General features: G+C 40.4%; 6 protein-coding genes across 6 annotated transcripts; 1 reads left to right on the top strand and 5 right to left on the bottom strand.

Annotated features, from left to right (window-relative positions):
* Positions 1-347: 347 nt before the first annotated feature.
* On the bottom strand, positions 348-2,223 carry LOC115742924 (probable F-box protein At4g22030). Its single transcript, XM_030677464.2, has one exon. The coding sequence runs from the start codon at positions 1,566-1,568 to the stop codon at positions 348-350; it is 1,221 nt and encodes a 406-aa protein (XP_030533324.1). The 5' UTR covers positions 1,569-2,223.
* A 139-nt stretch (positions 2,224-2,362) lies between these two features.
* On the bottom strand, positions 2,363-6,918 carry LOC115742925 (peroxisomal membrane protein PMP22-like). Its single transcript, XM_030677465.2, has 7 exons — positions 6,519-6,918; positions 6,090-6,188; positions 4,252-4,353; positions 3,686-3,761; positions 3,132-3,202; positions 2,956-3,041; positions 2,363-2,832 (listed from the first exon to the last, which is right to left on the bottom strand). The coding sequence occupies exons 1-7, from the start codon at positions 6,588-6,590 to the stop codon at positions 2,778-2,780; spliced, it is 561 nt and encodes a 186-aa protein (XP_030533325.1). The 5' UTR covers positions 6,591-6,918; the 3' UTR covers positions 2,363-2,777.
* Positions 6,919-10,668: 3,750 nt separating this feature from the next.
* On the top strand, positions 10,669-11,889 carry LOC115742893 (probable F-box protein At4g22030). The gene has a single exon (XM_030677416.1). It carries the CDS (start codon positions 10,669-10,671, stop codon positions 11,887-11,889), a length of 1,221 nt encoding a protein of 406 aa, XP_030533276.1.
* A 2,205-nt stretch (positions 11,890-14,094) lies between these two features.
* On the bottom strand, positions 14,095-19,119 carry LOC115742987 (U3 small nucleolar RNA-associated protein 6 homolog). The gene is made up of 6 exons (XM_030677559.2): positions 18,568-19,119; positions 16,671-17,330; positions 16,070-16,519; positions 15,269-15,441; positions 14,955-15,138; positions 14,095-14,297 (listed from the first exon to the last, which is right to left on the bottom strand). The coding sequence occupies exons 1-6, from the start codon at positions 18,958-18,960 to the stop codon at positions 14,205-14,207; spliced, it is 1,953 nt and encodes a 650-aa protein (XP_030533419.1). The 5' UTR covers positions 18,961-19,119; the 3' UTR covers positions 14,095-14,204.
* Positions 19,120-20,444: 1,325 nt separating this feature from the next.
* On the bottom strand, positions 20,445-20,825 carry LOC115742892 (glycine-rich protein 5). The gene has a single exon (XM_030677414.1). The coding sequence runs from the start codon at positions 20,823-20,825 to the stop codon at positions 20,445-20,447; it is 381 nt and encodes a 126-aa protein (XP_030533274.1).
* Positions 20,826-21,480: 655 nt separating this feature from the next.
* On the bottom strand, positions 21,481-23,833 carry LOC115742891. The gene is made up of 6 exons (XM_048285408.1): positions 23,539-23,833; positions 23,366-23,442; positions 23,202-23,238; positions 22,314-22,530; positions 21,825-21,927; positions 21,481-21,740 (listed from the first exon to the last, which is right to left on the bottom strand). The coding sequence occupies exons 1-6, from the start codon at positions 23,810-23,812 to the stop codon at positions 21,567-21,569; spliced, it is 882 nt and encodes a 293-aa protein (XP_048141365.1). The 5' UTR covers positions 23,813-23,833; the 3' UTR covers positions 21,481-21,566.
* Between the last annotated feature and the right edge of the window lie 1,211 nt (positions 23,834-25,044).

Below are 25,044 nucleotides of genomic sequence, written 5' to 3'. Positions count from 1 at the left end.
TGATGAGACATCATGAATGTACTTATTTTTGCATGCATCTTAATCTGGTGCAGTCCCACAAGATTTAGTAGAGACAGACTGACAAATTCGAGGGCTTATATGAACCCTAGGTCGGCGCATAAGTTCGGCGAGCGCGAGTATGCACATATTTCTCTTCCGTCTCTACAGTTGATCTAACATGCTAGTGGCTCGTTTACGTCAAAATTGATCAAACCTTAATATATTGCGGACATGAAGTGCCACAGCAAGTGTGGTTGTTTGAACAGAGAATTAGAGAGTGAGCTGAGGAAGATGGCTTTTTTACTTCTCAAATCAACTCCTTGTTTTAGAAATTGAACTTTAAATGGTCAAAACAGCTTGCTTGCAAATTCTTCAATGGCCTCCCCATCACTTGACAATGATTTGCCCAATTTCTCAAGTTCTGAGAAATTCCTTCCTAGCTGGAGAGCCACCTTCAATCTCAATATGTCCCCATCCTCTCTTCTCTCAGCATCTCTTTCACTAAGATTAGACTCTATGTTCTCTTCCACGAGCTTAAAGAAACCAGCATTGTTCCTATACATCTCAAACACCATCCCAACTTGCCCTCCATGTCCTATCGTGTTCACAATGCATGCCAATGCACCACACACCATCCCCATCACACTTGCCCATGAACGGTGAGGAAATCCCACCATTAGAGACCCAAAAGCAGCAAGTATTGTCAACACAGGACCTGAAATCGCCAATACCTTGTTCATTTTCAAGGCCTTTTTGCTCAGTCTTGAATAATCTTCTGAGTCCTTCCTCCTCAACACTCCGACGATGTCTCTCATTCCATCTTCCAACTTTTCGCTCCATCCGTTCCCAGTCTTTTTGCCTCCTAGCCTGATCCCTCCAGCCCGTTGCCGGCTTATTTGTGGCCACCAAACGGCAGGTTCAATCTTCTTTGGGAACTTCTCCAGCATTTTTCCTATTAGAGGGAGCGGGTATGCCTTGTCCAATGCCAAGATTTTCTCCATCGCTTCATCGACGTCCATGATGCTCGGATTGCCAATAGAGAGCCTTGTGCGGACCTGATCCCGGAGTTGCTTGAATAGCCTAGCGGCATTTCTCTGTTCTTCAGCCAGTTGGGATGGTTGGATCACGTTCACCATCACCAGCATCACTGCAGCTGCTAAGTACAGTACTGTTGAGGTGGCTTTGAGCGCCAGGTGTCTCGCTCGATCATTTGATACAGAACTAACGGTGGCCATGCCCACAACAATAGCGGCGGTGAGCATCATCATGTTGACGGAGATCAGGAAGAGAGAGTTCCAGTTATCTCTTTGCTCTCCAATGTTCTTATGCATCCTCACTCTGTCACCAAGAGCATCTACTACTGTATAAAGCTTGGCAAGGACAAGAGGGTCGCAAGTATTCATTGCCACTTCGCATTCACTTGCATTGACCAGTTCCTTGGCAGAGCCTGTGCTCGAGAGACCGGCACCCAAGAGAGGTGTGGCCTCGACTGCAACTCGGTTAATTTTTCGCCTGCATAACTGCGACGGCGAAGCCAATGGATCATATGAAGCTTGAAGGCTCAACATGTTTTTTTGGTTCAAGCAGTGTCTGAATGGGGGGTTACTTGTGAAAAGGTTAGTGACTGAGGAACAGTGTCACATTCAAGAGGTCAGCTCTTTGCATTTGTAGACAAGTGGAAAGGTTGAGAGAGATTGAATTTGCTTGTGGTCTAGTGGTTGGAACTTGGAAATGACTGCTGCTCTATATTTTCAAGTCCATTGGGTTCCTTTCTTTGACTTTCAACACCCAGTAAGAACAAAACCTGGAAAGAGAGAGAGAAAGACCTTGGGACAAATGCTTCCTTTTCATGAGATCTCACGTTGGCACTTTGATTATTGTGGAAGTCTTGTCTTTACATGTATCGTTTATGAATAGCCCACCAGCAAAGAACACACATGTCAAGGTCAATCTTGGAAACATAAACGATATATGACGATAGCAGAACATGGCTATTTTTAATAGATGTATTCATGAAAAACACATGGCAAAGCGACCTGAATACTCATATTAAACCTCAAGAATGTTTTGTCGTATGCTACTCGTCACAACTGCCTGATCCAACTATTCAGGCACAAAGTCCTAGGCATCATCTTATTGTGATTGGTTAACACATCAGAGTATCGAGTGATATACTGACGTGATATTACTATTAACCATCGGACTTACATTACCCAAACACGGTGTCATCACAGATGATTAGTAACATCCCATTCCTTTCACCCAGGAACATCCCATTCCTTGTTCGAAACAATTTTGGAATATTGGCAAGCATGAGCTAATGCCGATGCACGTCCTTGGGCCTGGACATTAATTTAATGGTACAAGAACACGTTCCTTGATTTACATGTTTCACTTATTAGCTGTCTGCCTGCCACTATCACATGCATGACAAACATAACGACCAGTAGCAGGGTATGGAGATACACTAGCTGGACAAACAAAAGATCTATAGATTTATGAAATGTCACTGCCCACTTCACATGGGTGCAGATTTAAAAGATTTATTACTAACATTACATGACTCAAAACACATGGTCAAACCAGTTATCCCTAACTAAATTATGGATACCATTCAAGAATTATTTCATTTTTTGTTCACGAAACATAGATCCCACGTAAAAATAGGAGAAATAGACGCCATCGGTTTGTAATGGTTTGAAGGAGTGCTGATCATGGTACATCTAACCAATTTCCGACGCGAGTCTTCACTATCAAACATTGGTGGTCCTCTCCATTTATGAGCCTTTGGTCAGTGCCATAGACCTTGCCCGTAGATTCAAGAATATACCCCTGAAAAGCAACAAGGAAGATCCACTTAGTCGAAGTTATTCAAAAGCTTTTGATTAAATAGATTGGAGAATACAAACTGAGAGAATGCTAACAATAGAACAGAAAATATTAAAAATCACATACCAGCCACAAGCAATAACACTGGCAAAGATGACGCGGAACTGCAGAGGAACATACTGATGGTTCACCCACCCCACAACCGGCCAAAACTGCAAGTGACCAAAAGTGAAAAGATTAGCAAGTAACCGCTCAATCATGCAACATCCTTTTATTTATTCACATCGGAGTGAAGAGCACACCGTCCAAGCTGCATACTGCACAGAGGGATAATCCTTCTTAATCTTACTTTTCACGTGCATCCACGGTCTTCCTGCATTTCACATTTGCAGTCAAGAAAGAGCAGCAGATAACATCTGGTGTCTAAGAATACTCAGGAAGAAAGAATTAATGCGATTTACCCATTGTAAGGAGTGGGGAGATAAGGTCATTGCTTTGGACAATTGTTTCAAATTGTGACTAATCCCTTTTCTTTTTCTTTTCAATCCACTCCAAATTAAGGTGGAAGAATTCACCCAGCAGAGTAAGGGTTAAGGAAACAGCCATGGAAGATGTGGTACAAGGTGGGAAAATCATATGTTCTGATCATACACTCTATTTCAAGCTTTTGAAATCTCTAATCACTTCAAATTGAAAACAAATTAATTAAGAAGGAAGTGCTCTTGGCTGCATCTTTGATATGATAGTATTACAATAGTCCAAAGGTTTACGCCTTGGAAGGTAGGTTGCAGATAACCTCCCTATGAAGCTCCATAAAGCGTGGATGTTACACAAGCAGATACCATGGCCCACTTACCTTCAATTACTAATCCATAGTAAATCATGAACATCAAATTGTTCCAAGGAGAAGATGTCAACTGTTCCAACACCACCTGTATAATCCAAATGAAACTTTAGCACGCTTTGAGAATTCTCTCTAATTTCTTAAGAGAAATCAAGTGATGAATTGAAACAAGGAAGCTGGCATACAATAAATTTCAGGGTCATATTTTCCTTTATCCCTAGTTTGAGGAAACTTCCTCCAACCATGCCTCTGATTGGTGAATTTATAGTAATAGGCATCACTGTCATGCAAACTTAACTAAGTATATATGGTGGTCATGTTTGTAAGCCACCAATCAGAAGACTAGTTGGAGGAAATGAGCATTGACGGAAACATGGCCCTAAATATCCAGAAACTCCTCAAATGCAAATGACCACTAATTTCCCTAGGACATTAAACATCATCCGTCATCTAATACCCAAAGCAAATATGAAAATAATTCGAAAGCAGAAGTTAATTCAACAACTTGAAAAAGCAGCGGATTTGAGTGCTAGGGATTTAACTCTACTGTGCACATAGAAGGAGAATGACAGGTATACCTTCTTGGCCACTGTTTTTGTATCCTTCCTTCCCTTGAAAATCTTATCAAGTGCTATATGCAGGAAATGCCCAAAGGGACCAAGATAAGCAAATCCAAAAAGCTGCAATTGACAGAACATCAATCTTGAAAAGTTTCATATTAAGAGAAACCATTACATATATAGAAATGTGAGCATTCAACAAAAACGGCTCTTCAAGTAATCTCAGTTTTAGCCCCATGGGACATCTCTTGTAAAAAAGTAGAGTCACGTGACACATTCTGTTCAGTCAGGAATAAAAAAATTTCTAGCCAGCTAAATTTCCAAGAGACTAGTACTGGATATGGTGTTTTGGTAATCTGAAACATTATAAGAATTAATGTTGTGTTGGAAAAATCAACTTCTAAAAGATCGATTGATGGTACTATTTTCTCAGACCAGCAAGAATCAATCTGGAGGTCAATGTTTCCAGGAAGATGAATACTTTATGCTGTTTCTGCTATTAGGATCTCTCGAAGCACCACAGATGGCCCTGTCAGAACAGAAGTTTACACTATTTTTTTTAAATCAATCTGGCAAATTCTTTTTTCTGAGCCACAAAAGACCTCATTTGATACTTACTTGGTTAAAGTCCTTTGACAAAAGGTGAAACTCTTAAAGTTTCCTCTCATCAAAGCCACATTGACCAAAAAGTAGCCTCACTTTGCCTTCCATGCAATCACTGTAACTATTAGAACTGGAGGTTAAGAGGACAGATACGAAACCCACCACTACTATCTTCCCACTTCCTATAAGATTATCACGTTTTAAACGTTATACCATCAACAAAAACTTTTGCTACGAATGAAAGTCTGGGGCTTTAACATTAGAACACAATTCAGGTGATTATAAAGATAAAACATAATTCAGGTTTACCGTACGAGTAAATGTTTCGGTTGGATAGCACATGCGCCAACCTTTCGATTGATCAAAGAGAATAATAATGTCATTCTCAAAGTACTGCTCTATTATTCAAGGTAGCGCAGTTTTATGTAAATTACAAAAAAAAAAAAGGGAAGAACTTTCTTGCCGTTAGAGATCTAAGAACTCTTTTTTATGTCATTTGTGGACTATATGAGATACCGACAGTTCATTGTCATCCATGTACTAAAGCTAAATGCCCTCCACTGTCCTAACATACGAAGAGCTGAAACATATATCTTTAACCCCAGTAAGCAATTTACAAAGCACATTAACAGAGACAGACATATGCGTGTACACATGCATATATCCATTCACATTATACACATAATTGGTATGTCAATTCATGTTAGCCTTAGACCCAAAAAAAAAAAAATCATGTTCGCCTAACAAAATGCTGCAACGCTACTGCATGAACTAAGCGAATTTTAGCTGATACATTTCATGTGAGTATGATCCCACGCAAAGGTGGCTATCCAGCTTAGCCAGTCTTTAATCACAAATATTTCTGAGTCAACGGCTGCTGTCCCATTCAATTCAGTTTAGGACATCTCCAAACTATATTAGCACAAGAGATGCAGTGGCAGCATAATTTTACTAGGCAAGAGGGACACCTAAGCTTGGCTTTGCTCACTTACCCTTGGAAAAACTACTAATACCGTAATAAATAATGCGTGCGGAAGAATTTGACAAAATAACCGATTTGAGAACATAAATTATTAACACATTTCCTTTAACCTTCCACTGATTCAAATACATGAAAGTGTTTCCTATTGATTCCAAGAACGAATATGAATTCTGATTCGTAAATTCATATAAGTTGGACGCATAACTGTTTGCCAATGTGCGGGCGAACAACAATACCATTTTTATGATAAGAGAAGATTAATGAAGTTTACCACTTTGAGAAGAAGCCTTTTAAGCTGAAGCTTCTGTATGCCAGTAAGCTTCTGGGCTGTTATGTCGCTTATTGCTGACAGCACTCCAGCAGTTATTGCCTGTACATAACAATCAGATAGCACCATATCTTAAACATTCATTGCACAAATGAATCATCAAAACTTCGACTTTATTCTCAATAGTCTGAAGTTCCATAAAGCCCCATTTCATCACAACTAATAGCTCAGCAAAATCACAAGTGACTCGCTAATTTCAAAGGAAAAGGACTGAGATTTCCACTGTAATGGATCTCAACCAAGTTTTAAGAAGGCAATCCAACAAATAAAGCAATCTCAAATAAAATGCATTCCAACTTGAAAGGTCAATGAGAACAGTGGGCAAGAGAGAGAGAGAGAGAGAGAGAGAGAGAGGAGGGATGGGTGTTTGACCTTAGTTCTCAAAGGGTGTTGTTGAAGCTGCAACAGGTACTGCTGCAACCCCTTCTTTGCCAGAGAACCCATGATTTATTCGCTCCAGTTTCTTTGAATTCCTCAGAAATTCGAGGACTTCAGCGACTGGGAGTGTCTCTGCGCCTGCTCTGTCTTTTGAGCTCCCTCTCTTTCCCTCTCTCTTCCCTTCCCTCCTTAAAATATCTGGCAATATAAAGAACACGAACGCTTTATGTCACAGTTAGTGGACCCAACACGAAACCAAATCCGAGGCACTGTCTTGATCCTAGTTTTACTGATCTGGCGGATTACCCAAAAAATTTGTGCGATTGAGACCAAACAGCATATACTCGTCCGGGCAAAAATTGATTTGGTCTGAAACGACCTATCTCTGTCTGCACTATTGTCTTCTGTTTGTTTGTGAATGTTTCTCTCAAACGTTGTATGGTGAAAATATTTGACATGGGTTGGAGTTCACGCCTTCCGACCTCGAAAGATTATCCTACATGGTAATGACCGACGCGCAACTTTATTTTAGAGTTCATGTAATCCTTTCATATTGAAAAGATTTTTTGAGTATTCATTTCGTTACGACACCGTAACAAATTATGACAAAAATCTCTGAAGTTTTTTTTTTTTTAACTTATCAGCGAAAAAGCAATTCTCAACTATCTTTGTTTGATTCAGTAAGACTATCATTGGTGAGGCTCAGCCATCACCCATTGTATGTACTGTTTAATTTGTAATGATCGTTTGTTGACCCCCGTTTGAGGACAGAGAGGGTTTTACTAGCCCTAGTCCGTGATTTCTTTGTGTCTATTTTTTTCTTTTCTTTCGATATATCGATGACGCCTCGCATCAATGGTGTACCGACTCTCATTGCAAGTTTTTTCTTTTTTAATCGAAAGGAGATTTTCATTTCACTTGAAAGAAAAGTACATCACTTCAAAATAAAGATGAAAATCAAACAAAGCAAGTAATCCAATCACAAAAAAAAAAAAAAAAACAAGTAAATCTGAAAGATAAATCAATTTGTACAGTCTGCAAAGACTCGCTCATTCCACAAATCACATAGACGGGCCTATCATAATATCAAAACACAATCGGTAGCCGATTATTGAATCTCGTGTTAACATCGGTGATGAGCACACATCGAGATTTCCTTTTCCAGTAGCTACGCTTTTGCCAAAAGATAGTGTGCGCTTAGGTTTGACATTCCCAGCACCATCACTATATAAAGATAACAACAACATCAACAAGTTGAGAGAGCACATAAAACTCATTGTAAATTCCAGATCTATTTTTAAATCAAAATAGAAGAGCATCCAAATATAAATCTAATTTTAGATCAGAAGAGAAGACCTATAAAGGAAATACCAGCTAATTACAAAATCACTTTCGGATAAGACGACCGTTGAAGCAAGAAAGAAGCCGTGCTTGATTATAGTAGCAAGCACCAGAGCCGTAGCGAGTGAGCAAATCCGGAATAGCGAATTCTTTCGAAATGCTCATGCTTCAAACTTTGAGCTCATCGGACAAAACTCTTCATCCGGAAGAAGAAGTCGACGGGTCATCCGCGAAATCAACTAAGAAGTCTTTGAGAAAAAGTTGAGGATATACAAAAATAGGAAAGCGAAAGGAAAATGAGAGAGGAGAAGGGGGGAGGGAACGGGAGAGAAATTGCTGCAGAAAGGAGGGGGCTTGGGCCGCGGTTTGGGGAGGGAGAGAAAACCCTAGGAGGGATTTCAATAGCACAATTGAAAACGTGTATTGTGCAGTAAATCAAAAGAATGGATGACCTATGATCGTAAGTCGATAGAGCAAGAAATGACAGATGATAAAGTTGATTTAACTGTGCATGTCTACTAAATTAATTTATAAGCAAAGCATGGAAGACGAAATTACAGATTACATGGTCAAAATTAAACTTAATGACCCCTTACAAAAAAGAAGAACTCGTATAGGAAAATGTCTTGAGTAGTTTCTACAATGCAATTACTGCCTCGAGTTTTCTATTACAAGTTGGTGGCAGTGGACCCCCTTAGAGCTGCGGATGGAGGCATCTTTGGCGGTTTTTTTTTCATTTTTTTGGGTCGAATCTGTGGTGGTTGGACCTGCCGTCTTTTAGCCATTGGGAGATTCGATTCGGTTGGTACACTTTGTATACAATAATTTTTTTCTCAAAACAACGAAAATGATCTCTGAATTTTAGCCCAACGTGTAATTTGTTTCTGAGATTTAGCCCAATGTGTAACGTCGTTCCTAAACTTTTGAATTATTCAATGTATTCTATGGACTTTTGGTACGTGCGTACATGTTCGATTTAATCCTTGAATTATATGAAAATATTCAATATTGTTTCTAAACTTGAATTCATGGAAGGATAACATTGATCATTTACATATGGTCCGGGTACTAAATTAAACATGTGCCAAAAGTTTCGGGACCACAATGAACAAATTAAGAATTCATCGATCAGATTGCATATTGGGGTAAAATTTAGAGACCACATTGCACATTAAGTCAAAATTCAAGAACTGATTATGCCATTATCTCTGTTTATCACTTTGTGTACACAGTTTCATGTCCACATATGACATCGCTAAAGCTCTTGGCATTGTAATAAATAAGTGAACATAGAAATATATGGTGCTATTGGGCGCATGGAATTGACATAAAATCTCATTTTGACTTTATACTTTAGGGGCAGAGCGCAAAATCTGCAAATTTCATGAACCAACTAAGCTCAGACCTTTGACATGTGTAGTTAGTCTTGACCCAAAGCATTTTGCACGCAATTGATGGGACGTGAACATGTAGATACCAATTCCTGGGTTGGAATCACTTGACGCCTCAATATGGAGTTGGGACATGCCCTTTTGTTTTCCACACATAGCTTTCTCCTTATCTCACTTAGATTTCCTAAAATTGCCGTAGCACGCCCTTGTCGGGGTTCTATTTCCGAGGCCTCTCATTGATTGCTAACATTCACGGGCGATGAAATTTCGACCATTGTTATAGAATTTGAACCGCGGTATCGCCTAATAGTTTATAGTCTTAGAACTGGTGATCGCACACTCAATCTTGACATGCCATTCCGCATAAGAAAAGACTCTGTACACGCTACATAGTAGTCATATATGAGGTTAAGGAACGAGAGACATGGTCAATACGATCGTACCATATGTAGGCAGTCTCATGTGGTTACTTCTCTTTTGGTTTTGATGGACTGAAAGATAGATCGGGAGTTGCCTTTGACAGCCAATCTTTCCACGACCGAGCAACACTTTTGGCTATGCCAATGACCTACAAAACATGGACTCGAACAGGTTCCTAAAAGGCTCAAGAAGAGACGAGGGAAATAACTTCCCAGTATGGTGGAAAGATCTCCTCGTAAGTTCTCTCCGTATTCCCTCTCTTTAGAAAAGAAAAATATTTGGAGGGAACTTAGGGGCCTTTTGCTGGGGAAAAGGTAGACCCCAACCAATCTTCCATTTAAACCCTGATTACGATTTATGCAAAGCAACGCAGGGAATATGCTATCCGATTCCAAAACGACGATCACATACATTTTCTATCCTCAGTAAAATTTTGATTAGGGTATGATATGCCTATGTACACACAATAATATTTTGATAGATTGACTAAGAGCATGATGCTTGAACCTAAATGAAACTCATGATCAAGAAGTGACGGAATTCCTCCGCCGTAGTCATGTTCGTAAGTCGTACGTTGAACCCAATGTCTGAACAGATGCTCGTATTGAAAACTTGAAAAATGTAATTATTAGCCGCATCGACTGGTCAGTCTGGTCAAACCTTGACCCCTTCTCCTCTTCCTCTCCCTTCATCTGATCCGCGTTTGCGCGCCTATATAATCCAGTCTAAGTAATCACAAAGTCCATCAAACACGTCAACCGAACAACACCAGAAAAAAAAACAAAGAAAGCAAGAGAAGAGAAGGAGAAAGCTCCCCTCAAATGGCTTCTCTATCTTCAACTCTCTCACTCCCTTCTTCTGATCCTCGTTCGTCGAAGAAGCGAATAGATGCCGCCATTCGGTTCTCAAGGCCTCAAAAACTACGTTCGTCGATTCTGAACCCAACAAAAATCACTATCGAAACAGCCAACCGACTGGAAACGCTCCATGCGATGTCGGCTGAGGAAAACCAGGCCGGTTGCAAAATGGTGTGTAATGAAGCACTGCATGGGCCATGCAAAAGTAGTGCCTCGGCGTATGCCGGTCATTCTTCTTTTGCAAGGGCTCAACTTCATGCGCTCTTGGCGTCCATATCCGACAGGATAGAGATGCACGACAACATTTGCGAGCAGCGGAACAACTGGAACCACCTCCTCCTCAGCTCCATCAACATGATGACCTTAACCGCCACGACGATCTCCGGGCTTTCCGTGATCGTCTCCGCCTTGGGAGGACCAACAACTTCATCCTCGAGTTCTGCGCTCTTGGCTTTGAAATTGTGTTCTGCCTTGTTGTTCTCTGCGGCGACAGGGATGTCGCTCGTGGTGAACAAGATCCAGCCCTCGCAACTAGCCGAAGAGCAGCGCAACTCCGTGAGATTGTTCAAGCAACTGTACAGTGAGGTCGAGTCGAGGCTCGATGTTCTTGGCGATTCAGTGACAGAGGCTGACGTGCAGGAAATAATGGAGAAGATCTTGGCTCTCGATAAAGCCTACCCTCTTCCCTTGCTCGGATCGATGCTCAACAAATTTCCCGGGAAATTCGAGCCAGCCATTTGGTGGCCTATTTCAAGTGATGAGGATGATAATCAAGCAAAAGAGAGGGATCCTTCCTGCGAGGAAAGAGAAAAGATAGATGATCTTCTGAAAAATGCAATACAGATAAATAATGGGTGGAGTGAGGAGCTGGAAATCGAAATGAGAGCTGTTCTTCAAGTGCTGAAAAGGAAAGACTCCGAGGACTACATAAGGCTAGGGAATCTGGCACTGAACATCAACAAGGCCTTGGCCATCTCGGGGCCTTTGCTAACCGGGATTGCGGCCCTCAGCTCCGTGCTCATGGGGCCCACAGGCGGGCCGTGGGCGGCGCTGGCGGCTGTTGCCAGCGGCGCAATGGCTGGGGCGGTCAACAGTTTCGAGCATGGTTGTCAGGTGGGCATGGTGGTGGAGATGTACAGGAACTGCGCAGGGTTCTTCAGGCTTCTGGAGGAATCAATTGAATCCACGTTGGTGGAGAGAGAGGTGCAAAGAAGAGAAAATGGGGAGATGTTCAGATTGAAGGTGGCTCTCAAGTTGGGAAGGAGCTTGTCGCAGCTCAGAGATTTAGCAAGAAAATCCACTTCCTCGAGAGATTATGGGACCAATGTGGATGAATTTGCGAGCAAGCTTTTCTGAATATCATTCTTAAATTCTTTGATTTTGTTTTTTCCCTCAGGCATATACATGAGAACTTTTCATGTTATTTGTAGCAGCTAATCTCGTGTCATATTACTATCAATTGTTGTAACAAGACCTGAAATACAAATTTAAGTTTGATCTTCCATTGTTATTACAGTTACCTTACACTTGACCTATCAAAATCGGTCCAAAACCATTTAATAACCCATGAGCATTTAAATAAATTATAAATTAATCATAACAAACTTGGTAAATAAGTATAATGGGCCTACAAAATAAAAGCCCAAAATGAGTAATTTATAAATAAATCTATTATGAACCCATTTACAATCCACTTAAGATAACTCATATAAGAGAAATCTAGCCTTTCACTATTAGGTGGACTTAACCCATTTTGTTTTTCTTTCTTCTTTTTATTTCTTTCTTTTTTTTCTTTTTTCCTGTCGAGAATCGGGTCGGGACGCGTATGGGTTTAGCAGTATAATTTTTTTGTATTGCATGGAAGTGTTTTAGCAATATATTTTTTAAATTATAAGAAACAAGTTTTCTTAGATTGTGATAAATGGAAGTATATTAGCCATATGGGTCGGATCAAGTATGGTTGGATATGAGTCGGGGTCTGGTATGGGTCAAAAAATTTGTATTATGAATAAACAAATCATAAATGAGCTAATGAGTCAATTTGAGTAGAACCATTTATGACCCGAGCCACTCGTTTGGCATGTCTACTTATATCCTCCGAGATGCAAGAAATGTATGTTAACTGAGTTAAAGAAAAATCAGCTATGCCTTTATCTGACAAAAATGGTATGATTACATTAGACATGTTTATTTTTATTTTTTAGATTCTGAGTCCATGAACTTTGGCCAACACAATAATTTTCAATTCATTCAATTAGATCCCTAACTATTTTAATCAACCATATTACTTGGAGTTGATAAAATTTGCGGAGATAAACACCAATTAGGTTAAATTAATGTTGGATGGAGAAGTTTAAAGTGCATACCTGCATTCGGACACGTTAAATGTTCACTTGAAACTACGAAAAGAAAAAATACGATTCCTTTCATACATGTAAGACTCATTCTAAAGAGACTTATTTTGTCTTTGCTCAGTCACTCCAAATATACTCCTCCCTTTGCTGAACTCTCTTTATACAGATTGATTTTAGAAATTCACGTAACATTGGACGAAAATTCATAGGCTTATAGCGATATTAACCTTTCTGAATTTAAAAAAGGGATTTTTCAGAGTAAATAGTATTATTATAGTAACTTCTCATGTTAAAAAAAGAATGAAGTGATAAATATGATAGATACGTAATGATGTGTGGTCACACGTTTCTTGTTTGTGTTATAACCCTAGGGCTTGACCATAATTAACCATCTAAAGACAAATCAGCACAGTAATCAGCTACCTAGACACCCTGTCTAAATATGAATTCCCCCGAACAAGAATCGAACCCCCGATCATCGATTCCTACGCCCAAGGCACCAGAACGCGCTTTTACTGAGGAGTTCTGACAAGAGTTGTTCAAAAATGTTGAAAATCGAGTTTTGACAATGCCGTGGATTATGAAATGACCGGCAATAACATTATCGTATTCGGTGACTTGAACCAAAGGGCATATTTGACTGTTGTTGCACAGTACGGAAGTCAACGGCACATATCTTCGGTTGCTTGTACCAAGAACGAGGAACAAATTATAGCAGCGGAAGAACCAAGAGCTAATCATCCGTTGCTGGTTCAATGACTCATGAGACCAATTCAAATTTGAATAAGTCATAATAGTTGCAGTTCATCTGTCAATTTTTCGTGCTCTAATAGAATTTGATTAGGTAAAACCAAATTGCACAGAGCACTTGGCAAACCCCAAATTACCGCATTTTCTAGATGATTATAGACACAAAAAAGGTATTAAACTTTGGTTATATCCTACTACAGAATCGTTCTCTGTTCGGTCATCTTGACCCAACTTCAAAGGCATGACTTGAGGAAGAGGTAAGAGACTCACGCTCATTTCTTTGTGCCGAGCGCTGAGTTCCTGCAATATCAGGTTGACTCACACGGCGCCAATGGTGAAAATTAAACTCGTACGGGTGAACCAGGGAAACCTCATACAAAAACAATTTTTTTTTCCTTTTTTGCTCTGTGCCGTGCCCTAGACAAGTGAAAGAGGCAAAGTTTTGTAGACAAGCAAGTACCTTTAGCCAAGCGACAAAATTGCATTAGAACTGGGGTCAAAATTGCATTTACAAACGCTGTACCTACTATATCAAATAATAGATGTAATAATTAATTTAGAGTACAATCACAAACACAGAAGGTTAGTGATCGTCGAAGCGTCTTTCAGTATCTTCCGGGCACGCCAGTACACAGCCGTTGCAGATTCTGCTGTTCCCATCTGCAAAAGAGTGATATCCTTGTAAGCACACGACTGTCTAAACATACCCAGGATAAATGAAAGTGTCCTTTCATTACATACGACGCCCCACCCACAAGGTGTCAGATATTTTCCTTTCTCTTGGGCACCAAGAGAATAGAACAAACGAACTTACCTGGAGGACATAAGCCCAAGTAGTAAACCACCTATTCAGAATTGTTTAAGGAGAGAAAATTGCACCTATGCTATCTAACCATTTCTAGGACGGTATGGACAGGATAATCATAAAACTTACTTGGTCTGATAAATTAATTACATGCAGGTTGGAGGAAACTCCTTTCAACAATACCTCTGATTGGTTGATTACAAATTACGGATATTACCCACATGCAGACTTAACCAAAATCAAATGTGGATCATGTCCCTGCTCATAACCCACCAATCAGAGGTATGGTTGGTGGTACTTTCCTCAAACTAGGGTCGGAGGAAAACATGACTCTCAATTAGCCGCAGATTAATTTCAATGTACTTTTCGAATGCCTACTAATTTTGACTTCACAGATTAATTTAATCACCAAATGTCTACGATAAGGGTGGCTAACTGAAGATCTCAGTCACATTGCACTTTGGATCAAAGATTTATAGCATGCAAGAAAACCAGGGCAAAGCAAACTTCACCTTGTTCTCCAGAGAATAGTAAGCTCTCCACAAATCTACACTTTGGTCATAAGTTGTGAGAGCAGCTTCATATAACTTCCTAACTCTAGAAAGACAATCTTTAGAACCTGCAAAAGCAAGGTTCATCTCCAGCTCGATGCAAGTCCTGTATAATGCAGCCTCTGGGTGAGGAAGAGCAAGAAATCTGCAATCCACCAAAAAATTAGGGACTTCTAAATGATGGTTGAAACCACGACGCTACACAGGCTGCGTTGTGGATTTATTTTATAAGAGCACATATATAAGAGTAACATAACAATAACATACGTACATACCGTCTGTACATCTCTCTAGCACGTTCAACCCCATCTTTCTGAAGAACAAAATTAACAATCACTGAAGAGAGGGAAAATTCAGATTCTCTCGCACCATTTTTAGCAAGAGCAACAAAAGCGATCTCCACAAGCTTGTCGAAGTATTGGTTTTGATTACTGAAAACCTTGAGAGCCTGTCATAGAAAGTCAAAGAAATTAGGCCAAACCATCAAAACCGTCAATTAGCTCTTTCAAATATATACATATTGCAGAAAAAAAGATAAGAATTATAAATGAGAACAAGCATCTGATGGTGTTAACGTATTAGAGAAAAAATTCACAGGCTTGCTAGCAGCCAGTTCACAACTGGAAAAAGAACCTTCAGATAAGTAACTTAAACTACCATCACACTTCACGACATGCCCCAACTTTTGCGGAAGCAAAGTCCAAGACATCACAATTTCCTGAAATTCTATAACCACAGAAAAGTGCTGAACCAGTCAATTGTCCAAAAAGACCTGAGGTTAAGAAAGAATGAGAAACATGAACAGATATTGAAAGGCAATATCATCTGTGGAAGGACAAACCTTTTTTTTTTTTTAAGGTTTAGTGATACTATTAGGTGAGCAATCATCTAATTGAAACACGGCTTTGCCATACTACTTCAATGAAATATGATAAATACGCAGGGCTCACAGCTTTCAACTTATTCATTAAAACTTACGAGGTCCAGCAGCGTCAACAGATAAAACTAAGTATTACTCAAGTGCAACAGAAATTTGAAGCATCCAATATGAATATGTTTCGGAAGTTATGACGTACCACTAACCACAGTTGCTCGGTTTCTGAAACAGAGGCTTTTGTCAAAACGTTTCTCAGAAGATCAAAAATGGAAACCAGATCAGCCTTTTCCAAGGATGCATAATTCTTTGCGAGACATCTAAGTTCTACTGAGACCCTTAAGAGCAACAACTGCATTGAATCAGACAGTTGTCCGCTGCAAAGCTTTCCTGCCATATCACGGGCTTCATTCAGTCTTCCTAATTGTAAGTACAATGAGACGTGTTTGCAAGCAAGATCTTCATCCAGGCACCTCATTGTTTCAGCCTTTTCATATACCAGTAGAAGTTGTGATATATAGCTATGCATATGTCCAGATGACTGAGATCTCTCAATATTTCCTTCTTTCAGCGCAATGACATCCATAAAAAATTTTGCATACATATTAAACAGCTCAGGGGAAGGCAGAATCTCTAACGCCTCTTCATAGATCTGCATAAACAACAAAGGTAATGCTTAGGCAGTCACACGCACATCCCCTGTTTAGTATCTGTAGGTGCACATGGATCTCAAGCAATCAGTCAAATAGTCACAACAAGAATTTTGCTAATTCAGGACATTCTCAATATCGCAAATAACGTACCTTGACTGCCTTTTGCACCTCAGAATGCAATCTCTCCTCATCTATATCTTGTAGACTCTCAAAGTCAGTTATTTGATGTTTTGCAAGCCAGTCCCAATATTCAGGGTCACTGGAAAAATCTCTTTTCATGTCACCTAGTACCTTCTTTCGCAGTTCTTCTGAATCTGACAAGTTTATTGAGTCCAATATCTCAAACAGTCGTTTTCTAAGACTCATACTTGAGGGAAGCATTTCTACAGCACCACTGTAAATAGTTTGAAGAATAACCAACCCTTGCTTTTGAAACAAATCTACCTCCTTTTCAGCTTCCCCATTTTGACCATCTGATCCATCACCGATATCTCTAACTTCATTAAGAGACATATATAGATCTTGATTCTCATTTCTCCACCGTTTCTCATTATTATCTTCACGACTGTGAATCAAAGTCCCATTATCCTCTCCAAGAGCAATTCTTCGGGCCTTTAACTTATTAAGGTATGTGAGCTCCATTCTCAGATATTCTACCCATAGATCTTCTGACGTAGGACACAATCTTAAACCGCTCTGCATAAGTGCACGAGCAGCTGCAACATTTAGATTATGGTCGAATTCCCAGGCCGCAGCATAAATCCAAACTCCCGGAACCTTTGGGTGGAATCTTATCACCTGAGCAAGGGCCTGCAGCGAAGCCGAGGCTGAATAAAGGACTTCTTTACGCAGTAAATCAATCAACCAGATACAGCTAGACATCATGTAAATGCTTCGGGTCCACACAGCCTAGCAAATAAAGCATACAGTGCACAGTAATATCTTTTTGAAACACTAGAGAAGACAATAAACTTAAAACAGAATATATGGGCTTATTGTTTCAAATAGACCGTTATAGCCTTTTCTGCCCATAAGCAGCAGCTCTGGCTCTCCCAGAAAGCTATTACCATAGATACCCAGATAACGGAAAGCATTTTAACACATATCTTCACTATCAAAAGAACAGTCATCTGAGTTGTTGCATGTTTACAAGCACTAGAAGCATGGGTAGTGATAAGCTTCCCCGTGATTGAGGAGTAAGCTAAGGGATTATAAGCACTTCCAATCATTCAAAGTTCCTAAGAAAGATTCTTCTCCATGATGGATACATTTGAGCGACTTCCACATCCCAATTCCCACTGTATTCCATTTAAACTAGTTTTTGTCTCGCCTTTAGCTTTAGATATGAAAGGCAGACACAATACGTTTTTCTACAACTGAAAAGCATCTTCTTTTTCCAAAACTAGGCTTCTAGCATCTACAATTGCTATAGGAGATTATCCAAGGTCTACAAAATTCGCAATGCCCAAAGTCATCTCCTCTTCTACAGCATGGATTATTTTCCACCAAGCAAGCCAATGGGAACAGAAAAATAATTACAAGAAAAGCACTTCTTCATCCATTCGTCTGTGAAGAACTAAAGACCCAAAGGCAACTCGTCCTCTAATGTGTAATCAAAAGACTGCACCATATAGAAGTACCCACAAATTCTCTCTCTTTTAGTTTGTGAGAAGACGAATTCTCATTACACCTTCCAAGGTGTAGGATTCAGCTATTAAGCATTATTAACAACCTGTGCATGCCCCGCAGCCCAAAGATTTCCACTTGCTCCACATTTGTATCTACTGAATAACTGTCCTTAACTAATAAATTCATTCTTCATTCTCCTCATTCATCAACAAGCCCTAACATAAAACTTACGAGGAATTCAATAAAGTACTTTGTCTCTGAGAAGCCAAACGCCTGAACAAAACTAACAATTTCAAAACTGAAGCTCGAACCTTACTCGCCTTCCCTTAACTTTCAACTTGAAATTGAGGTAAGTTATATGTGAGATAGTTAACCATGCAGACAATTTGAAGACGAGCCTTCAAACAAAAATCCGTACCTTCTTCATCCGACCGTTCTTTCTCACCCTACAGAACTCCAAGTACCGAAACCACAAATCAATATCTCCCTTATACCTCATCACCGCCATCCTATAAATCTCAATGATCCTCGCAACCCCGGCGAAATCGGAAACCGACTTCTTCATCTTCTTCCTCGCCTCCCGCGCGAGTGTGTTCTTCCTGAGCCTCCGGAGCGCGTCCAGCTGGGTCTCGTACTCGATGTAGGCGAGGAAGTCGTCCTTGAGCGGGCTGGGCCTCTTGAGCCTGTACTCGAACTTCCGGCGCTGCTTCACGACCTCCGCGATCTCGCGGCGCGTGAAGAGGCCCCGCCGCTCGAGGTCGTCGAGCTCGTCCACCATGCGCTCGAGCCGGTACTGCACCACGTCCGCCATTTCCGCTGCTCGCCGAGAGCCGACTGTGCCGGTGAGAGATTGAGGTCAAATTAGGATTTCCCGCGGTCCGAGTGAGCGCAGGGGAGCACCGTGGGCGTGGACGGTGGTTGTGTCTAGGGTTTTAGGTTTTGCTTACGCAACTGTGTAAAGGCGCGTAAGAAGAAGCACGTTTCATTTTTAATTTTGCAATTCTTTTCCATATCATGTTATTTTTGGGCTTGGAAAATATCATCATGGGCTTCAAAGCTGGCCCACTAAGTAATAGTTAATGGGCTCAATGGGCTTTTGGTTTGCAAAAGCTAGTTGATTGGCTAGGCATGCCTAGAGATCCCTTTTTATTTTTTGGTCTAAATGCCTAGAGATCCTTTGCTTCAGCTTTATTAGATGGTAACAATTGTTATCGAAATCGTGTATCAGGTTTGAATCAAATTGGTATCCGTCTATTTCGCGAAAAATGAATGATTTGAAAAATATTTTATGAAAATTGATCGCTTGCATTGTCTAAAATAATTAGTCAATCAAAAATATATTTATTGTCGACAATATTTTATATCTAAACATTTTCATAGGTGATGAAAATATTTTTCCTCCATTTGTTTTGGAAGCGATAAAAACTATTATTTTTTAGAAATTTTTTTACACGTTATTTATTTTCTGCGAAACAAACGGAGCCTTTCGATCAGATCGAAGAAGAAATAGTATGAAAACACCACTTAATAACCTAGATGGATCCGGCCATCGAATAGGACTTTCAAAACAACATTGGTCAATGCATGGTGGTAATCAGAAAAAATCTGGGAAAAAGAAAGTTTTTGATCATATCGACCGATTGAAAGTTTGGACATCCTGGATTAGCTTGGCATAGGCACATTTTTTTTTTTTTTACTTGGCAAACAGCTTAAACCAGACATAACATTGTCCACTTAGTAATGTTTACATGTTTACAATTGTTGCTTACATGAAATACTTTTCAATTGGATCATAGATGGTGCATCTAAATATATGAACCAAACAACATTGGATTTGATGTTCTATAAAAATACCCAATTGACGAAATATCCACGTAGTTCCTTTTTCCTTTTCTTTTTTGTTAGAACGAAATATCCATATAGTTATCAGCTAAATAAGAATTCGTTTATTCATAATAAAAGTTTGTACCATCCTTGTTCAATGAATCATTTCTTTAATTTGGATTAATAGCTCCTTAGAAGCATGTTCTATAATAATGAAGCCGAGACACTCCCAATGAAACAACTACAAAAGATGTTTGAAAGAGAAATGTTTAATGAATTTGAGAAGCTTGATCAATGCTTATTATTGGCCAAACTATTACATGATAGAGATTGTGGAAGATCAACGACAGAAGCACGCATAAATTGTTACACCAGGTGAACTTTTTAATTAGAGCAAAACCCAGACTTTATTAAGTAGGAAGAAGCCAAATTGATGGATATCTAAGTTTCCATTGAACTTGTGAGGCAATTTCAAGGCAGTCCACCCCCAATTCCTCCTCCAGCCCCTCCACCATATCCACCTCCTAAACTGCCACCTCCGCCACCACCGCCGAACCCTCCTCCACCGCCGCCTCCGACCCCAGATCCGAACCCACCTCCAGCTCCGGCTCCATAACCATATCCCACGCCTCCACCGAGCTCGCTCCCGCCGCCACCCCCACCACCAAAGCCGCCCCCGCCTCCTCCAATGCCTACCCCGCCGATGCCACCGTAACCGAAGAACGTTTTCTCTTCATTGAGCGACGAACTGTCTTGGCCATTCCCCACGAGCTTCGTACGGGCATTGGCGGTGCATATGAGGGCACCAAATAGGACCACCAAGAGAATGTTCCTAGCAACAAGAAGAGTCATTGTTCTTTGTACCAAACAGAGAATTCTTTTCCTCCTTTTTCTCTGTTTTGTATGTCAAGGTGCTCACGGTGGAGGAATTTATAAAGAGGAAACTGAGAAGGTGACGGTTGAGATGGGCTTTAAAGCCATTCACATTCCTCCATGGATCACCCATTGTCCGTGCTTAGGTATACAGGACACAGTTGAAGTATGGATGGAGACCCAGCTGCTTCCAGAGAAAAAGGAAGACTTTCCATTGTTCACCATCTCGTGACTAGGACTATACATTAAGCCTAGAGATTATGATCATCAATCTAGAAATCATACGCTGGGAATTGGTCGAGTTTTAGGGTTTTCGTCGATTGTTTGGCATCTAATTTTAAAACCGAGTTCGAAGCCGAAATCTTCCCTTTTTGTAGAAGTATATTGGTTTTTGATGGGTGAACCGGATACGTTGCGAAGAGAATGGTAAGTTAGGATTTAAGTTAGGATTCGCCATCACATAGAAGCCTATTAACACAGAAATTAAGCTAATCAACTCTTGTTTTTTAGTGCAATCTGAGAAGGTATCAGCAGGCGCATGAGGTACTATGAAGTATGAACATCCTTTTTATTTATCATTCATGTGAATGTTTTGTCACCCACATGAACTTAAAGGGAAGTCCAGGTCAGAAAATGGTGATGCATAAACTATATACCCCACATAACAAAGTTCTAACATAAGTAAAACAACTTCATTCAGCTATACGACTTAAGATCAGATCAAAGAGTTAGATCCAAAGACACTTCGTCAACTGCTGAGTTCAATGCTAGAGTGGTCATTGATGTGCAATCAACCATCCTCTTCTTAGCTGGATTCTCTTCTCCACCATGATTGCTCTTGCATGCATTCTCAGCCTCAGCATCTTCCAGTGCTCCTTCCTTTACCCCCCTCTCCTGAAAAATCAAATTAAAACCCTCTTTAGAGCCTGCCCGTCAGAGAGGAAAAGAGAGAGAGAGAGACAGAGATTGAGATTTTACTTGGGATTTGCAGCTTTTGAACAGATCCTTGAAGATGATGTAAGAACTTGGACATCCTTTGCCTGCTGATGTTTCAATATTCCATCCCTGCTGGTTCTCATAGCTGAAAATATACAGAAGATGCCAAACGGTTTAGAAAGTGCGCTCAAGAAAATTCTCTCCAGTCATATGTTGCTGAGCACTTGAAAAGTCACGTGTGTCTGGTCATGCTCATGGTTGATTATTATTTTCTGTGGGTCTCTGAAAATTGCGGATCTCCTGGTTGAAAAGTAAGTGATACTCGGAATCAACTATGACACTTCATGATTATATTCTGGCAATAATGTTGTGGTAATCTATATTCATGATTATAGTACTGTTCGCATTCTCATATACCTCATTGAGTTAATCATGAGATCACTACTTTGAGGTCTAATACAATTGAAATTTACGATCCACGGGCAACGTGCGACATAAATTAGAAAAAAAAAAAAAAAAAGGTTAACGAACCCCTTCGTGCACACGGTGATGTTCTGGAGAGTGATCCCGCCGGAGTGATGATATCCCAGATTCTGATAGCTGGTTATGTAGTTATTCATTGTCAGATCGACCTTGTCGCTTTGGTGCCAATAATGTTGGTGGCGGTAAATCGCACCCCAGTGAGGAAGACGATCCACATATGTTGCGCTCCGGCCCCTCTCATTCATGCTTCCTGCCACTTCTGCTTCTGCAAGAAGAAGCTTCCAAAATCACGCAAACAAGTTGTATTCCATCACATGTGGGTTTGGTAGCGTGGGCATAAACAAATGAGCTATTGTAAACAAGTGACTTAAAGATTCTAACTTTTTCGGATTGGAGTCCAATATGAAAAGTAAGATATTTCATAGCGTGCAAATCAAATTGGTAAGACATAAAGAATGTTCGGACATTAAACGTTTTCTTTGACCAACTTCTTCTGAGAGGGGTAATGAGAAGCAGACAGATCTACTTTGGCGAAGAACTTAGCCAGTCAACCCGTGAAACTCGGCATGCGACACATCCAGGAGTCAAATCCAAAGATATTAAAGCGCCTTGAGGAATCTTAAATTTTTAAGAGGAATAACAAAGTTGATCTTAACATTCTGTGGGGCTACAACGTTTTTGGCAATTTTAAATAACCGCCTAAAAAATGCCAATTCTGGAGCTAGCCAATTATAATTTTAGTACACCGTAGCGTCGTTCCTCGTTGAAACTAATAAAAAGGCACCATTTCAGCATCGATCGCAGGGTGTAAGATGACGAACACGAGTAAAATTCTGCGACGGGTAATCCGGTGAGAGAAGACAATGTTTCTTTAGGGCAAACCTACTTGTATCTGCAAGAACATGCATAAAAAGGTTGCAGAGGGGTAGAGATAACCTTGCATGATCTGCTCATGCTTCACGCTTCTGTACATCTGCTCCCAGAAATAGCACCATTAGTACTCAAATCAGCATGAACATCTTAAAAATGGAGTAGAAGTTTCATTTTTCGGGTACAGCTATAAACAAAAAAAACAGTGCAGATTAAGTGAAAGTGCAAACCTGAAGATGGCTCTTCACATGGGTTATAGTAAGTCCCTTCACACCCATCATCTCCAGAACCATCTTCGGCGTCGCTGCTGCAAGAACAGGTCGGAGCGGCAACATTTTGTTCATTCCCACATCATTATTTAATGAACTGGCCGAATTGGCGATGTTAAGTTAGATGGCCTTACTGTCCTCTCCGCCTAGCTGTTCCACCGCATGCATGAAACACTCATGAAGATCCGGGGTCCAACGAAGCCGGGGCCTCCTGGATCGAGCATAAGGCCTGACCCCAGACAGCCGCTGGCTCACCGTTGTCCCCGGGGCCAGTACAGCCGACATCCCGTGGTTTCCCTTCCCATCGCCCCTTGAATCGGGTGATCCCGAGGATGGACCATTGACATTGACGACAGAAGAGGATGGAGAATTAGACCTCTTGAGGGAGCTTCCTTCTCCACCCACCATCTTCCTCCTCTTCACTCCACACTCCTGATGAAACTGAAGACTACTTTACCGCAGCAAGAAGAGAGAATAAATACTCGGTAAGACTCTGTTCAACCCAGTTGTCTTCTTGTGCAGCTTTTGCTCAGTCTTGGGGGGAGTTCAGTTTCAATTCCTTTGGGGTCTTGATTAGAAAAAGGAAAAAAAAAAGCTCCAACCCTCTTCAGAACCTGGGTTTGTTCAAAAATGCCTTCATGATTCAGAGAAGAAAAAAAACACAAACTTTACCTGAAATAAATGGAAAAATAACTTAGAAAAGGACAATGGCAGGTCCATATAATATCAATTCTTTATGAAGACATTCTTCTGGTCGCATTCTGCAGACATTCCGTCTCCAAACTCATCAAGAACACTCAGCACCTGCTTGACTTATAGCAGCAACATCTCACTCAGTAACAAATCTTATGTTTAACTGGACTTAAGAACTCAGATTAAAATCCGAAACCACTTACCGGTTGGCCAGAAAAGGGTTTCGTGATATCACAATATTCTTCATGTCCTCATATTTCTCTCCAACAGGACAAAGAGCTGTACCCGGATTTCCGCTTAAAAGGAGGAGAAAATGTCAAATTTCACAGCAGGAAGTAAGCCCCCCCCCGGTAATAAAACCAAGCGTTTCGACCGAGCAGAAGAAAAACAAGAACCACGTTCTTCGTGTAAGAGGTAAAAAAGCAAACGGAAGACACAGTTTTAAAGTTGGTGAAAGTTGGAAAATAAAAAATGAATTCAATACAGAGATTTTAAAAATTAAAAAAAAAAAGGGAAAAAAGGGATGACGTCAGCAATGCGTATCCCCGAGGAAACACACATATAGTAATAAGAAAAACCTACTGCAAAACAGGGGCTGTCGTCATATATTCCCGAGTGCCCTTTATTCCGGCACGAGAATTAGACTTTTCGCACTTCCACTCGATTAAAAAAAGGACTTAGCACACATTGCACACGTCATAATTATGTCTATACGTAACTATTTTTTTTATTTTCGGTCGAACTATGCAAACTATTTTTACACCGACAAATTTTCCCCAAAGTTCACACATGGGGTTGGCCGAGCGGTTTAATTTTTGGTTCGAATGTGATTTTCTCGTACTTAGAATCACAGTGCATCTTGCACTTGGAGAAGCCTTTAAGGTCGCCCCACCGGTGGAGCCTTACTCGATAAATTAATTGAAAATGTTCGGATGTCTCGTGTTATC

Source organism: Rhodamnia argentea, chromosome 9 (assembly GCF_020921035.1).
Source record: "Rhodamnia argentea isolate NSW1041297 chromosome 9, ASM2092103v1, whole genome shotgun sequence".
Lineage (NCBI taxonomy): Eukaryota > Viridiplantae > Streptophyta > Magnoliopsida > Myrtales > Myrtaceae > Rhodamnia > Rhodamnia argentea.
Note: the sequence above shows the minus strand (reverse complement) of the source record. Positions and strands in the feature narration are given on the sequence as shown.

What these genes read in the sequence shown, in the direction of transcription:
- LOC115742924 (XM_030677464.2), bottom strand. Translation starts at nt 1,568, where the DNA reads ATGTTGAGCCTTCAAGCTTCATATGATCCATTGGCTTCGCCGTCGCAG.
- LOC115742925 (XM_030677465.2), bottom strand. Translation starts at nt 6,590, where the DNA reads ATGGGTTCTCTGGCAAAGAAGGGGTTGCAGCAGTACCTGTTGCAGCTT. An exon ending in TGCAGTATGCAGCTTGGACG is followed by an intron (nt 3,042 to 3,131) that starts GTGTGCTCTTCA and finishes GGTCACTTGCAG; the next exon opens with TTTTGGCCGGTTGTGGGGTG. An exon ending in AGTGTTATTGCTTGTGGCTG is followed by an intron (nt 2,833 to 2,955) that starts GTATGTGATTTT and finishes GTTGCTTTTCAG; the next exon opens with GGGTATATTCTTGAATCTAC.
- LOC115742893 (XM_030677416.1), top strand. Translation starts at nt 10,669, where the DNA reads ATGTCGGCTGAGGAAAACCAGGCCGGTTGCAAAATGGTGTGTAATGAA.
- LOC115742987 (XM_030677559.2), bottom strand. Translation starts at nt 18,960, where the DNA reads ATGGCGGACGTGGTGCAGTACCGGCTCGAGCGCATGGTGGACGAGCTC. An exon ending in AGAACGGTCGGATGAAGAAG is followed by an intron (nt 17,331 to 18,567) that starts GTACGGATTTTT and finishes GCTTCGCTGCAG; the next exon opens with GCCCTTGCTCAGGTGATAAG. An exon ending in ACTATTCTCTGGAGAACAAG is followed by an intron (nt 14,298 to 14,954) that starts GTGAAGTTTGCT and finishes ACTCTTTTGCAG; the next exon opens with ATGGGAACAGCAGAATCTGC.
- LOC115742892 (XM_030677414.1), bottom strand. Translation starts at nt 20,825, where the DNA reads ATGACTCTTCTTGTTGCTAGGAACATTCTCTTGGTGGTCCTATTTGGT.
- LOC115742891 (XM_048285408.1), bottom strand. Translation starts at nt 23,812, where the DNA reads ATGGTGGGTGGAGAAGGAAGCTCCCTCAAGAGGTCTAATTCTCCATCC. An exon ending in ACAGCTAGGCGGAGAGGACA is followed by an intron (nt 23,443 to 23,538) that starts GTAAGGCCATCT and finishes CTGTTCTTGCAG; the next exon opens with CAGCGACGCCGAAGATGGTT. An exon ending in TCAAAAGCTGCAAATCCCAA is followed by an intron (nt 21,741 to 21,824) that starts GTAAAATCTCAA and finishes TTGATTTTTCAG; the next exon opens with GAGAGGGGGGTAAAGGAAGG.